A 12442-nucleotide genomic window follows, 5' to 3' on the forward strand; every position below is an offset into this window, starting at 1 on the left:
TTCAGATGAAAATATACTGATGGTTTTGTTTGTTTTTAAAAGCCAGTTCACATATGAAAAATCCAAACAACATAAAAAACTAAAGTAAGTAAAAAAATAATTTGAAATCCTAACTATAGGTGAGAATCATAAAATATATGCTGTTTTGAAACTTGTAAATCTTTTCCACCTAATAATATATCAGACTCTTTCATGTCAATCATTAACATTTGCATAAATTTCCACCATATGGACATACCAGAATTTAATTTAAATGAACAATACTATGTTAATGGGTATTTAGGATAATTTTAGTATTTTGAATTATCAATAATAGCACTGTGCAAGTCGTTTCATGTGCAGTTTTGAAAAGTCTGATTGAAATCTTAGAAGAAATATTTAATAGAGAAAATTTTGGATTAAAAAAATTGATGCTTTAAAATGTTTGTTGTCTATTTCCCACCTGCTGTCCAGAAGCATGAAGGCCAAAATACAGCCCCTCCAAAAGTCAAACAGCTCTTACCAAATGTTGTCATATGTTTAATCTTAAGAAATTAAGATTGTTCCACTTTGCATCCTTTGATGACTTTAGAAGTTGAAAGATTTTTATGTTAGTATTTATCTTCAATTTTTATTCTACAAATTGCGTTTTTCTAATTCTTTGACCTTTGATCTATTGATGTTCATTTGTTATTACTGACTTGTAATTTCTCTGTATATTTAGGATGTGAATCTTTGGTCTCACATAAAAAATCAGAAATATTTTTCAACTAACGAAATATATTTTAATTTTAATGATAGTGTTTTTTAAAAATAGTATTGAAGTTTTGAACTTTTATAGGAACATGTTTGTGACTTTCTCCATAATACTATCTGACTTTAGTTGCTATCTACCTTCCAAACTACAAATTTAAAAATATATTATTATGGGGCTGGGTGTAGCTCACTGGTAGAACATGTGCTTATTAGCATGTGTGAGGCCCCAGATTTAATCCCCCAACACACACACACACACACACACACACACACAAAGAAAGAAAGAAAAAAGCACACTATATACATCAATATTTTCTCATACTATTTTTGTTAATTTACCTTTTAAATATTACTCTCTCTCTTCTCATTATTTTTGTTTTTGAAGAGAGAGAAGGCTATATGGATCTAACTTTTCTTTCCCTTCCAAACAGCTAGCTACTTATCATTACTGCATTTATTTCCTGGTCAGTATTTTCTTAATGATTTGAAAAGCTCTCCAGTAAGAGAATAAGTTATTTCTATCCCACATTTTTCAGAGCTCATTTTGTACTAAAGAAAATCGATGAATATGTTTGAAAGTTTAATGATACACTTAACTAATTGGAGTGGTTTTTTGCTCCCAGAGAGATGATAATGATGATGACAATAATAAAATACAAGTAAAGCAAAGTAAAATAAAATAAAACAATCCTTTATTTTTTATATTAAATGTTTAAAAGTATAGTTCTTTTTTTAAAAAATTGGTACTAGGGATTGAATGTTGGGGCACTTTACACTTGAGCCACATCCCCAGCCCTTTTTATTTTTTTATTTTAAGACAAGTAAGTTGCTAAGATTAGCCTCAAACTTGTGATCCTCCTGCCTCAGCCTCCCAAGTCATTTGGATTATGGGTATGAGCTACCTCGCCTGAATAACAGTATAGTTCTTAATGCCTTATATGTTTTCTTATTTGGAATCAGTAAGGGGGAGGATGGTGGAGGCTGAGAGTTAAAGCATAAGACAGCAAGTCATTCCTTCATATAGGGGTTTGTCAATCATTGGAAGAACTTTGATTTTGGAGGAAATGAGAAGTCATTGGAAATTTTTAGGTTAAAAAGTAGTGTAATATGACTTACCTCCTTAAAGTATCATTCTGGCAGCTGTGATTACAGCATAATTTGAGAGGTAGGATTGGAAACTGAGAGATCATTAACAAGGCTTTTCCAATGCTGTGGGAAAGAGATGGTGGTGGTTTGGACTGGGATGTTAGCTGTAGAAGTGGTGAGCGAAAATTCCAATATGTTTTGAAGGTGGAGTCGGCAGGATTTACTGGTGGATCAGAAGTGGACTATGAGAGAAGAAGAGTCCAGGATGACTCCAAGGTTTGTTTGGTCTGGGCAACAGGAAAGGTGGAGGGAGCATTTACCAAGATGGGGAATACTGCAGAAGGAACAATAAATCAAAAGTGTAGTTTTGGATATAGTTAGTTGGAGAGACATAATAACCATCCAAGTGGAGATGTAGATTAAGCAAATGGATTAAGCATATGGAGTTCTCTGCCTGGAGATGAAATTATTTAGAGAAAAGATGATACTTGCAGCTATAATATTAGATGAGATTACCATCAAAATAAGTATATATAGAAAAGAGGACCGAGTCCTGAGCATGCTAAGCATTGAGAAGCAAGAATAGCAAAAGGCATGAAGGAGAGAAGCAGGAGGAAAATCAAGAAGGGATTTTGTTTTAGAAGGAAAGAAACAGTTTCAAAAAGGGGAGATTATCAGGGATGTTCAGTGGTATTATGAGCAAGTAAAATGACCACTGAAACCTGAACTGCTTAGTAACACACAAGTCATTAGTGAAGTTGGCTGGTTTGGTGAACTAGTGGGACTTAATGCCTACCTGGATTGTGTTCAACAGAGAATTAAAGGAGAGGAAGCAGAGACAGCAAGTATAACCTATAAGTGACATTTACCGGTAAGTAGGCTGTAAATGAAGCCATAGCCAAAGGGAAGAAATTATAGCATGTTTATGTGTTGATGGGAAATGATCTAATAGAAAGGAAAGATTAAACATGCAGGGGAGAAGAGGACAGTTGCTCCAGTGATTTCTTTGGGTAGAAAGATTGGGATTTAAAGCAAACTGGGAGAGCCTGTTGTGAATATAGCTGGTTCATTCTTTGAAACTCAGGCAAGGCACAGCCTACAGGCACAGATACAGGTAGGTAGGCAGATACAAAGGTGGGGTAAAGTAAGATTTCTCACCATTTTATACTGTTTGTTTAATGAAATTTGAAGCAAGATCATTTATTGAGAGTGATGGTAAAAGGAGATTTGGAGATTTAATAAGGAGAAAGTATGAAATAGGAAAATAGAAAAGTGAACACATTGTGGAAAAGAGGAAGAAAGAGTTCCAAGCCATACCAAAGATCCACTTAAAGTTAGTGGACATGAGTTTAAAGTCAAGTCAGTTGATATGATTCTGTTTTCTCCTTCGTTGACTTCATGATTATGGATGTGAAATAGGCATTAAAACAGAATTATCTACAGTTGGTAGGTAAACTAGTTTTTTTCTAATTGAGAAAGAAAAGGAAGAGAAACAAAGGATTGGAAGGTGAAGGGAACAATTGTAATGATGGAAAATATGAGCAAAACTGGGTAAGGAATGAAGACATTGAAAAGGTATTAGGCTCATGGACATAGGTTGCAGTGGGGTCAAAGAATTATAGTTGGGATCATAGAAGGAATGACCTAGCAAGACAGGAGCGGGTGTTGGTCAAAGGTGAATTACTGCGCCAACCACTGACATTAATTGCTTGTCTTTATTGTGGTTAAAGCTTTGATACGTTTGATATTTAATGATTTTCAACTATCTGTTTAAAGTTTAGGATGCCCGTGATCTTTGTCACTCTAGTTTTCCATGTGCCACTTTTTATAATCTGTAATAAAATATTAAAATAAGCATTGTGACAACTGAATAGAAACTGAAATAAATAGAAAACAAGGTTTGACCGTGTGGTGTCTGAAAACGGGTCTTTATCAACTGATGGCTGGAACAGTTAGTTACCAAGGTACTGATTTTGTTCCCTGAATCTTTAAAAGGCTTCAAAGATCTTTAATGACTTTCTTGAGTTCTTCTGTGGATATTAACCATATCTATTTTCTGAAACAGTTCTAGTAATGAGAATAAAATTATATTTTGATTCATACTTCATGTTTATTAGCATAATTGTATAAAGTATCCTAAAAAATCTTATTCTGGATTCTCTAGTTATTGTCATATTCATTATTTATTTTATTGTATTTCAAAGAACAAAGTCTTGTATTAATATGTTACACTGTTTTTTCCTAATTTATTCTGTGATTATTCTTAATATTTCCTTTCCATTCATTTTATTTTTTACCAAAATTTAATGAATGTTTGTCAATGGGTATGCACAGTCCACGGGTCTAAAGAGTTACATGGGACTGTGGTAGAAATTTAAAATAGGGCAGATGCTAAAGGAAATGTTACTTATTGTCATCATCTGATCAGTCTCTTCCTTCAAAAATGCCTTAGCGTATTTCTCTGCTTCTTCCCTCTGTTGGAACAATTTCATGTCTTCCTTTAGATAACTTACCACTCCAGCCAAGTTCTAGTTTGTTTTAGTCAGCTTTTTCGTTACTGTGACCAAAAGACCTGGCAAGAATAAATAGAAGGGGGAAAGTTTATTTGTCTCACAGTTTTAGAGGGCTGAAAGGGCTCAGTCCATACATAGCCAGTTCCATTACTCTGGGCCTGTGGTGAGGCAGAACATCAGGGTGTGGCAGAGGATGTAGCAGAGGAAAGCAACTACAGACATGCATCAGAAAGCAGAGAGCTATTTTTACCTTTTTAAAAAAATTTTATCTTTTGGATTGAATCCAGGGCCACTTAACCACTGTGCAACACCCCAGCCCTTTTTTATATTTTATTTAGAGACAAGGTCTCACTTTGTTGTTGAGGTCTTACTAAATTGCTGAGGCTGGCTTTGAACTCACAATCCTCCTGCTTCAGTCAGTGCCTCATGCATGCTAGGCAAGCACTCTATCACTAAGCCACAACCCCAGCCCTGTTTTTTTTTTTAATGAGTTATAATCTGTAGCTATCCAGATTTATTGTAGAGTGTAAATTTCCCACATTTGGCTGACTTCTGGATCCTTTAGATAGGTCCCTTTCATTTTTTGAGAACTTGCTGGTATAAAACACTTTCATACTCATAGTCCACAAAATATTTAAAATAGTGTTATTAAAATTGTGTTATTAAATGATTGGTTTGATTTGCTGAAGTGCTTGAAAGCTAGAGTCCAGTTAATTTATATTAAAAGAGAAGTAAATACTGTTATATTTCTATATGTTTTGTTTGCCTGGAACATTGTTTTTATTTTATTTTGAATGGCTGTATAGTAAAATTAACCTTTTGTTTTGTTTTGTTACTGGGGATTGAACTCTGGGGCACTCGGCCACTGAGCCACATCCGCAACCCTATTTTGTATTTTTATTTGGAGACAGGGTCTCATTGAGTTGTTTGGTGCCTTGCTTTTGCTGGAGGCTGGCTTTGAACTCATGATCCTCCTGCCTCAGCCTCCCGAGCTGCTGGAACATCACCATGCCCGACAACCTTTTTCTCTGAGTATGCAGTTCTGTGAATTTTATTCATGTATATATTCCTGTATTTGCCAACGTAGTCTGTATTCAGAACAGTCTTATCACCCCCCCAAACCCAGCCTCTTGCTATCTTTTATAGTTATCCTGCCTCCAACCATATACCCTGGCAACCACTAACCTGTTCTCTTTCACTATACTTTTATCTTTATGAGCAACATCTAAAAGGAATCACACAATTTTATTTAACATAATGCCTTTGAAATTCATTCACACTGTTTAATGTATCAATAGCTCATTTACAAAAATGCTGAGTATTATTCCATCATGGGGGTAGAACACTGTTTATATGTTCATCTGTTGAAGAGCACTTGGGTGTTTTCCAGTTGTAGCAGTTATGAACAGAGCCACAGCACAGATTTGTGTGAAAATTAGTTTTCATTTTTGGAGAGATTACTGAATTGTGTGGTCATGGTTATATTTTTAAACTTATAAGAAACTGCCAAGTTGTTTTCCAGAGTGTGTGTACTATTTTTAATCTCCCACCGGCAATATATGAAAGTTCTACCTGCTACACATCTTTGCTAGCATTTGGTATTGTCACTTTTAAAAATTTTTTTATATTAACCATTCTAATGGGCATGTAGTGATGTCTTATCGTGGTTTTAATTCTCATTTCCATAGTAGTTACTGATACTGAGCATATTTTTATGGCTTTTCATGTCATCTTTGTATCCTTTTTGATGACATGTCTGCTCTGGTCTTTTACCCATTTTTCACTTTTTGTGTGTGTGTGTTTTAGAGAACTCTTCATAGACATTGTGGATATAAGACTCTGCTAGAAACATAACTTGCACATAGCTTCTTCAAAGACAAGTCTGTGGCTTGTCTTTCCAGTCACTTAAATACTTCTTAAAGAGCAGAAGTTTTTAATTTTGATGAAGCTAATTTTTTCATTTTTATTTGATTTCATGTTTATTTGATGTCATGTGTAAGAATTCTTTACTTAATCCTAGGTCACAAAGATTTCCTTCTGTGTTTTCTCTAGTATTTTAATACTTTTACATTTTCCTATTTATCCATGATCCATTTAGAGTTAGTTTTTGTAATAAAGTGTGAGGCTTAGGTCAAGATTGATTTTTTACCTGTCAATATTATACCATTTGTTGAATATTCTTTCTCCTACAGTGATTTTTAGATCATAAAGTTTAACTTCTGTCATTTCAGATTAAAAAGTAGAAATTTTGAAGTTTTGATTATATGGAATTTTTGTGTTTAACAAATTCAAAATCTGGCCCATTCCTCAAGAGAACTTACTGTTAAAACCATATTTTCTGTGGAAAAAAAATATAGCATTAAGGATTTTACCTTAATTATTATTTTTTTTAAAGTGGGATTATTTTTTCACTGTCTTAAAATTCTGCTGAATTTAATATCTAACTCCTAGTGTCCAGTTATTCAGTAATAGTAAAAGTTGTATTTTATTTAAAATTTTCCAGATTTGAGAAGTTTCTTAAAATTTCAAATGAAATAATTTTAGATTTATTCTGCTTATTTTTTCTTAGTTTATTTTAAAAAGTAGGACATTTAATGGCCTTATAGAGCTTTCTTTATAATAAAATGAAGATGATTGTAACTAAAAGATTTTTTAAAAATTATGTTTAAAGTTGTCCTACACTTGGTAACTTTTAAGAAAACACAATTTACTGTGAGGAAAAAGAAGTAATTTCTAACAGTAAAATTGTAGGGGAGGGTGATAGAATGATTATTTTGTTAGCTTCTGTTGACTTTTCAGTATTTATATGAAATAATCACATCAGCTTGTAGTATAGAGTAAAATATTTTATGGAATAACTTTTTAGTTTATGTTTGCAAATATTTTTAATGAGCAAAAGGATTAAAATGATTTTAATCTTTAATAATAAATATATAACTTCTAGGAACATTTGCAGTGATGTGGTAGATATATATGTTGAATGTATACGTATAGCTTTGGGGTTTTTTTGTTTATGGCTTTTCCTTTTACCTTCTTTTTAATTCTGTTTTTTTCCTGGGGTACTGACTATTGTCTTTGTTCTCCTTAACCTTCCACATCTTTTGACCCAACCACACTCTCCAAGAAGTACTATTCATAATAATGCAAGTTCTCTTTTTTTCAGAGTGTTGACTTGAGAGTTTTAAAAATAACTTAGAAAAGAATACTGGAATTCTGCTGCTCTCCTCTCACTTGCTACAATATTTAATTTGCATAACTGCATTAGCTTTTTAAATTTTCTACACAAGTTAAAGTGGTAAGGTATTTTGTTTAGAAAGGTAGTTAATTGTTGAGCTGTTTGGTATAACTGCTTTTGGTATGGAAGTATAGGGAATTCTTTTTATGTGATCATAAAAGACTGATGAATTTATCATTTTTTAAAAAGCTCTTTATACTTAAAATTTGATATGAAACTTTACATTCCTTTTAGTCCAGTATTAAAATGGTACATTATGATATGTTGATCATTTATGGTCAGGAAGACCAGGGCGAACATAAACAGAAACTAATTATATGTTGTCAGGTTTAGTTTCAGCTTAGAAGAGTTAACTTGCCTTTTGGCAATAAAGTGGAGATGTCTGATACTAAACTTATTTTTTACAGGGCCATAATTTTGTGGGCTTAAGTTTCTCTAAATATGCAAGAAGGTTTTGGAAGTCATTGGATTTATATTTTGGGGGGTTAAAATTAATCAACTTAGGTTTTCCTTATTAAAAGGCTATGTATTGTGTTTATTAAAATGAAAAATATTTGTTTATTGCCCTCATTTGTCTTTGAGCTAAAAATTAACCAGTGGTAATTCTGCCTGTTTTGCAGCAGTACAACCTTTTCCACTCATTATCTCAGTGAGATAATTTGAAGTTTTCCATTAACTTTATACTTGGGAAATTTAGTGCTACGTATTTTGAAATCTCCATAGCATTCCTAAGGAATATATGTTTTACTTTACAAGTTCTGTCAGTAATTTTTTTTCATGTTTTTTTTTTTTTATAGCCCAGTACCTGTTTCTAAAAGAAAAATTAAAATTCTGTTTAGGTGGTAGAGACATTTGAAAATGTAAATCAACAAATTCCAATAAATAACTGTTTCACCCTGATACTTGTGTGATTAGATTTAGGAATTTGCTGTTTAGTAGGTTCCTATTGTGGCAGAGAAATCTTTCAGGCATGAATTGATAGTCCAGATCCTTTGAGGTCTGTCTATTCTGACCTATGACCCCTATTCTTACAGGGTCAACATCTGAGGGCAGGAGATTAAGGCAGTTTAAAGACCAGAATGGTAAATGGAATGGAAAAATTAGCCAGCACATTTTGGGTGCAAAACATCAAAGTCATCAAATAGTTTGCTTATTTTAAACCTGGCTTATGGGTATGACAAGCTAATTTTACTGTTCATAGGAATCAGAAAAAATTAATAACCATAATTCACTTAAAGGTACTATTTATATAACAGTAAATTTTAACTGTAGAATACAAATTAGTTCATAGAGCTTAACCTCAAAATATCAAGAAATGCAAAAATAGTTTGTCACAATATCAGTACATTTTAATCTTGTATCCAATTTGGGTATTTAAATTTAAAGTTGGAAAACATTTCTTAGCTTTTGATATGAAATATTTTAATTTATCAACAATGTTGAATAAAAAATATATACCTTTACTGGCTCATAGTTGAAGTGAGTGAGGATTTGACTGTAATAATGTACTGTTGACTTTTTAAATATTTTTTAAAGCTGGAGGTACAAAATAGAAAAAAGTAAATTTATCAGGCAGACAATTTGTTCTTTTTTCTTCTTTGTCTTTTTGAGACTTTTATCTTTTAAATTTTATCTCTTAAAATGTTCCTCATGCTTTTTAATTTTATGCTTTTCATTGTAATTTCAAAATACAGATCAGTAGGTATTCTTTCTTAGTTCCTATACGTTGTTCCCTTTTAAGAAATTCCCCCAAACCCTTTATTTTACATTCGTTTGTATCCTGGACAGCTGTGAATTTGCATCTTAAGCTTCCTACTAATGATTAGCAAGGGGCTAGAGTTGAATAACTGAACTGTTGCATCCAAGTGTTCATTCATCTATGTAGTGACTAAGGAAATTAGTAAAACCAATAGAATACCCAAGTCTCCTTAATTTTGCATTTTTTATTCTATTCTAATTTTTGCTTATTATAGACCTAATTTTAGGGTGGTTTTCTAAGTCCTTTCTTCTTGTGATTATTTGGCCAGAGATCTCTTAATGAGGCAATTATAGTTGTTTCCTTCATTCGCATTATCTTAGCAGATGCTCTCCCTGCTGTGACCTCTGTTCAGACCGAGCAGACAATGTGCTGTTCTCATCACCCTCTGCCAGACATTGTGTGGGGCTGAGCTTCATTCTGGCGCTGCATAGGTCTCTCAAGATGCCTGATGGGAATGGTCAGAAGCCAAGTGGCAGATAATCAGAATTTTAGGTTGAATTTCTGATTGTTGTTTTATTCTAAGCAGAATAAGCAGTAAAATAATGCCTATGGGGGAAATAAAGTTCCAGAGGCATCTCTAATAACATTGCAAGCTGAAATTATGGATTTAGAAAGTAACTTAGTTTTCTTTCTTTATACTATATTCCTAGTGAAAAGAAGATCTCATATTTATTGTATGGTTTCAGTAAAAGTGTATTGTGAGAATTGGGTAATATTTCAAAACTTTGAGATCCTTTCAAAAGAGAAATCAGTTTAGCCTCCAATATTAAGTATGTGTGTTTTTTAATAAATGTTATGAGATTGTTCAAAATCTCACTTGAATTTTAAAGTTTGCTTAAATGTCTTAAATTTGAACACAAATTCTCATATGTTTTGTGTCTGCTAGCTATGATGTCCAGTCTGTTCCTGTGTGAACAGAGTAAGGGCTGATCAAGTCGAAGACTAATCAAAGAAAATTTCCACATTTATGCTGCTAAATCCTCCTACTGAAATACTAGTCTTATGCCCCCAACCCAGGTAACAATCCAGGAGAAACACAAAGTTCTTAGCAACCTTTATCCTCCATTAGTAAAGAATGACAAGTCAAATTGTAGTCTTGATAAAGTTGAAGTCTGAGCAAAGGTCCTTCTGTATTTATGTTGGAATTTAAACTTTTGAAATTTGGTTAAAATAAACAGATTAAGATCTAGGACTTAACTGTTCTCATAGAGCTTTTTATTTCTGTTGGTGTAGTAGGATTATGCCATTAATATTATAATTTATAACATGATAATATAAATTATATGCTTGTACTTATCAGTAAGAAATAGTAATTCAGGAAAACAAATTAACTTTTTGTAGAATTAGATTTATAGTCAATTTTGACATAAAGTAATATTTTAATATATGCATTCACACAACGTAAGGCTTTTTAAAGTGTAGGTACTTCGAATATAAGCAGAAATGAAACATTAAAATTTTAAAACACTTGGAAAGGAAGAAATGCTCATTTTCTTAAAGTCTAGAATAAATCAAGGAAGAATTTAAGAATTTTAGTTTGTAAAATGCTCTGAGTTTAATCTCATCTATTATATGATTATTTGAAACAATAGATTAATAAGGAACAAAATCAAGTGTTTCCCTTGCTTTGGGAGGAAAGCTGTTTGTTGATTGGACTATAGGAAATGTTCAATCTCCAGAAATTAAAAAAAATTAAAAGATGTATACATGTATCGAAAATTAAAAATTCTACAAAATATAACTTTTATTTTATAAAAAAAATAGGATCAAATTATGTGGTAACTTTCTTCACAATTGGAAACCTGAGTGAATACAAATTTAAAACTCTGTTTTCCAAGAATCATACACTAAAGGCAATTGATTTCATAACCATCCTTATTAATGGAGAAAGTAGGATATGATCTTTTGAGGAGCTTATTTGCCTTATGTTAAATGGGAACCAGGGACTTGCCTGCCTCCCTGTTAACCATTTTATTTTTATCACAAATAAAAGACTCCATGGATAGTAGTTTTTGTTTTTTAAACAGGATCGTTGTTTGAAACTGTTATTAAACCAGTTCCTACTTTTTCTAATTTGGCTGATTTCAAATACTGTTCTTTGATTTCAGTGTTTGATTTTTTGTTCCCTTGTTTTCAGTAGTCCATATAGAGTCCCCTCTTAGTAACATTTTACTGGTGGTACTACCAATGCAATAAGAGAAGACAAACTTATAAAAAGATCTAAAGATTAAAAAAGAATTAACCAAAGTTCTCTGGTACACCAACAGAGATATATCTGAGATTATTTATAGGTAAATTATTGGAATACTAATAAGAATAAATATTTTAAAATCTAACAAGATTACTGACTATAAAAGTACAACATACAGATTGAACTAAGAACAACTTAACATCAGGAATGTAAGAATTATTGTATACCTCAGGAACTCAGAATTAGAAACTATAGGTTCAAAAAAGTTCATTTGGGGTCTGGGGCTGTATGTAGCTTAGTGGTAGAGCGCTTGCTTAACACGTGCCAGGCACTGGGTTAGATCCTCAGCACAACATATAAATAAATTAAAAAAAGATTTAAAAAAAATAAAACTGAATGAAAAAAAAAGTAGAATTTAAAAAAAAAAGTTCATTTGGACACTAGGAGCACATAGCCAGTGGTAGACTGTATGCTTATCATGCACAAGGTACTAGCATTAGCATCACATAGGATCTTATTAAAAATGCACATTCTCTAGCCTCACCCCAGTTACTCTGGGATGTGGATCTCAGCCATGGGTGTCCCCACCCCTGCCCCAGCAAACTCTCCAGGTAATTTTTTATTTAACATTACCCAGCTTTCTTCTTTTTTTTTTTTTAAGAGAGAGAGAGAGAGAGAAAGAGAGAATTTTTAATATTTATTTTTCAGTTTTCGGCGGACACAACATCTTTGTTTGTATGTGGTGCTGAGGATCGAACCTGGGCCGAACGCGTGCCAGGCGAGTGCGCTACCGCTTGAGCCACATCCTCAGCCCCTACCCAGCTTTCTTCTGACTCATTTCTGTGACATCTAAAAATATCTTTTTTCCACATTTTTTATTGATGCATTATAGTTGTACATATTGATGGGATTTGTAGTTACAT

The 12442-nt window shown here is 32.7% G+C and overlaps 1 protein-coding gene across 1 annotated transcript in view; it reads left to right on the top strand.

Moving 5' to 3' along the window:
• Lin28b (lin-28 homolog B) overlaps nucleotides 1–12442 on the top strand; it is a 121307-nt gene that overhangs the window by 74052 nt on the left and 34813 nt on the right. Inside the window, exon 4 of the mRNA XM_048800328.1 lies at nucleotides 2026–2097. Coding sequence (XP_048656285.1) covers nucleotides 2026–2097 — 72 coding nt within the window. The remainder of the gene's footprint in view (nucleotides 1–2025; nucleotides 2098–12442) is intronic.

This window comes from Marmota marmota, unplaced genomic scaffold (genome assembly GCF_001458135.2).
Source record: "Marmota marmota marmota unplaced genomic scaffold, marMar, whole genome shotgun sequence".
Classification (NCBI taxonomy): Eukaryota; Metazoa; Chordata; class Mammalia; order Rodentia; family Sciuridae; genus Marmota; species Marmota marmota.